This window comes from Hipposideros armiger, unplaced genomic scaffold, assembly GCF_001890085.2.
Source record: "Hipposideros armiger isolate ML-2016 unplaced genomic scaffold, ASM189008v1 scaffold_43, whole genome shotgun sequence".
Taxonomy (NCBI): domain Eukaryota; kingdom Metazoa; phylum Chordata; class Mammalia; order Chiroptera; family Hipposideridae; genus Hipposideros; species Hipposideros armiger.
The window spans coordinates 2789762-2792897 of record NW_017731393.1 but is presented as its reverse complement, the minus strand read 5'-3'; the positions used below and the strand labels follow the sequence as shown (position 1 = coordinate 2792897).

Here is a 3136-nt window from a genome sequence, read left to right as displayed (position 1 = left end):
CAACATCCTCCACAACTAGATTGAAGAACAAAACGACAGCAACTTGTCTGTTCCCCTTTCCCCAATTCCCCAGCACTGTTCCCATCCCCCTAACTCCCCAATAAAAATCTTTAAAAAAAAAAACAAAAAAAACTCTCAAAAGATTTCTGCTGTATAAATTCAGTATTTTAGCTTTGATTTCATATATTCAAATTAAGAGGACTTCTTTTAATTTTTATTTTTTTGTTGTTGTTGTTTTTCAGCTGAGCCATCCTGCCACTTGTTGGCAGCTCAGCGGCAACTCAGCTTGGGCCGGGAATCGAACCACTGTTGCTCAGAGCTCTTAACCAACCAACTGAGCCACTCGGCTGGCCCCAAATTAAGAGAACTTCTAACTCAGTATACATTCTCAAATATTTTTACTTTAATTGTTATGTCATGGCACCCATTTTTAGGTTTTCTAACAACACTCTTGGATTATATCAGGATTTTCATAATTATAAATAACTAGTAAACATTGTTAAGTACAGGTGTGATTCTTTTTTAGGATAAATCCCTAAAAATTGCATTACAGGTTCGAAGCAATGCATCATTGAAGTTTTTAATGCATGTTGCCAGATTATCCACCTTCCAGAAACATTGTGCCAATTTATATTCCAATAGACATATAAATTTAAATATATAAACATTGTAATTGGTTCTGCATTGGCTTTTAAAACCTTTTTATTTTGAATAATTTCAACTCTTAAACAGAGTTACACGAATACTATCTAGAACTCCCAGAAAGCAGTTGTGAATGTTTGCATCATCATTTTTCCTGGACCGTTTGAGAGTCGATAACAGACATCCTGCCCCTTTTCCCTAAACGCTTCAGGGTATTTCCTCAGAACTAGGACATTCTTGTTCGTACAGGTGTCAGGTATCAACCTCAGGAGATGTAATGTTGGTATCGTACTAGCCAGGGACAACACGTATTCAGATCTTCTCAGTAGCGCTCTTCACAGTGATTCTGCTGTGATCCAAACCCAGCTCTGTGTCTTTGTTTCCGTGTCTGCCTTTCTGTGGCTTTCATGACATTGACACTTGATAAGTGTAGACCATCGGTTTTATGGAACGTCTCCTCAGTTGGGTTTGTCTGATGTTTCGCATGATTAGATTCAGGTTGTACATTTTGGGCAGGAATACTATTACGACTTTGTTCCTTCTCAGTGAAGTCAAGGAAGCTTCATTGACTCTTCAGAATAATACTAAGTATTATGTTTAAAGTACTGGCCTGGGGGGCCGGCCGAGTGGCTCAGTTGGTTAAGAGCTCGCTCAAGAGTTTGAGCTCTGAGCAACAGCGGTTCGAGTCCAGCCTGAGCTGAGCAGCCGCTGAGCTGCCAACAGGTGGCAGGATGGCTCAGCTAAAAAAAAACAAAAAAAAGAATACTTAAAGTACTGGCCTGGGAACTGGNAGAGCATTTAGGCATCTAGTGGATTAGTTCCAAATCTCCAGGTTTGGATTATTTCCCATTCTTACACATTTTTAATTTTTCGATTTTGGTTTTCAACTATTTAGAAAATTTGTCCACATGCATCTTGAGCTGTTTTACTATTAAATTCGTAAGCTTTTTTAAATGACTGCTGTGGGTGGTGTTTGCCGTGTGGGATCCAGCAGGACCTCTGCCTTCCAGAAGCTCACAGCTGGGGAGGAAGAGGCGTCCGTAAGTGGCCCCCAGAGCAGGCCCTGAAAAGCGCCGAAGGAGCAGAGGGAATGGCTAGGTGAATGCAGTTTCTTGATAGCAGTTTTCTTGATGGGGGCTTACCCTGGGGGGCCTTGACGAGGGAGGGGGCTGGCCATGCACTGGTGAGGACCCTGGGTTTGGAGTCACAGACTTCTGAATTCGCACTCTGTCCCATTCCAGCTATGTGGCAATTTACTTAAATTCCTTACCTGGAAAACTAAGATAGTGGCAGTCATGCCAGCCCCCCTGGGGTTGTCGTGAGGGTTAAAGGTATTCTCACCTAAAGGACTTAGTAAAATGCCTGTCACATAGTAAGTGCTGAGTAAACAACTGAGCAGAAGAGGCAGGGAGGTAGGTGGAGGTGACTTCCGTATATGGAGCATGGGGTGAGACTGCTGGGATGGGGCGGGCAGAGCGGACTGAGGGGACACCTAGCACTGCCCAGCCAGGCCCTGAGGCGGCACTTCCCTGGGTCAGCTCGCTTCATCCTCCCAACAACCCAGGCCTGCCGGTGCCGCTCCGACTTTATAGACAAGGAAACGGAGGCCAGAGCCCTTAACCACCTGGCAACCACCTTGCCCAGGGCTGTGCAGCAAAGAAGTGCCCCATCAGAAAAAGTGGGTAGAGCCAAGTCAGAGGGGTTTAAATGTCAGGTTGGGGATGGAGTGAGCTAATCATCCTCTAAACAGTTGATAAATTAAAAATCGGAAATCTTGACAGGGGTTTGATGTAATCTTTATTATGATTTGTAGAGGATGTTGGTGACGAAGGAGAAGAAGAAAAAGAATTCATTTCCTATAACATCAACATAGACATTCACTATGGAGTTAAGTCCAACAGGTGAGTAGTTGAATATGTCGTGATCTCCGGTGCTGAACTGGCAAGAATTAAATGCCAATGTTTTTTTGGTTTTTTTTTTTAATGTTTTATTGGGGAATTGGGGAAGGGGAACAGCCAAGTTGTTGTCCTTCAGTTTTAGTTGTGGAGGGCGCAGCTAGCTCAGCTCCAAGTCTAGTCGCGCCGCTCAGCTTAAGGTACTGTGTTCAGTTAGTTGCAGTTGTCATAGCCACCATCCCATGTGGGAGTCGAACCAGCAGCCTTGTTAAGAGCACATGCTCTTTCCCCTGAGCCACTCAGGTGGCAGCTCAGCTCAAGGTGCCGAATTCAGTCTTTAGTTGAGGGTGAGCGTAGCACACCATTCCATGCGGGAGTCGAACCGGCAACCTTGTTGTTAGGTGCACGTGTTCTCACCAGCTGAGCCATTCTGCCACCTGTTGGCAGCTCAGAGGCAGCTCAGCTCAGGCGCAGCTCACTGGTCCATGTGGGAATCAAACTGGTGACCCTATTGCTCAGTGCTTACTCTCTTGAGCAAGCTTTTAACCAACTGAGTCACTCGGCCGGCCCCTTAAATGTCAATCTTAATTCACCCAGAC

General features: G+C 44.8%; 1 protein-coding gene across 1 annotated transcript in view; it reads left to right on the top strand.

Annotated features, from left to right (window-relative positions):
* Positions 1-3136, top strand: part of DYNC1H1 (dynein cytoplasmic 1 heavy chain 1) — a 71464-nt gene that overhangs the window by 8766 nt on the left and 59562 nt on the right. The window contains exon 2 of the mRNA XM_019639264.1: positions 2456-2543. Within this exon, the coding sequence (XP_019494809.1) occupies positions 2456-2543 (88 nt within the window). The remainder of the gene's footprint in view (positions 1-2455; positions 2544-3136) is intronic.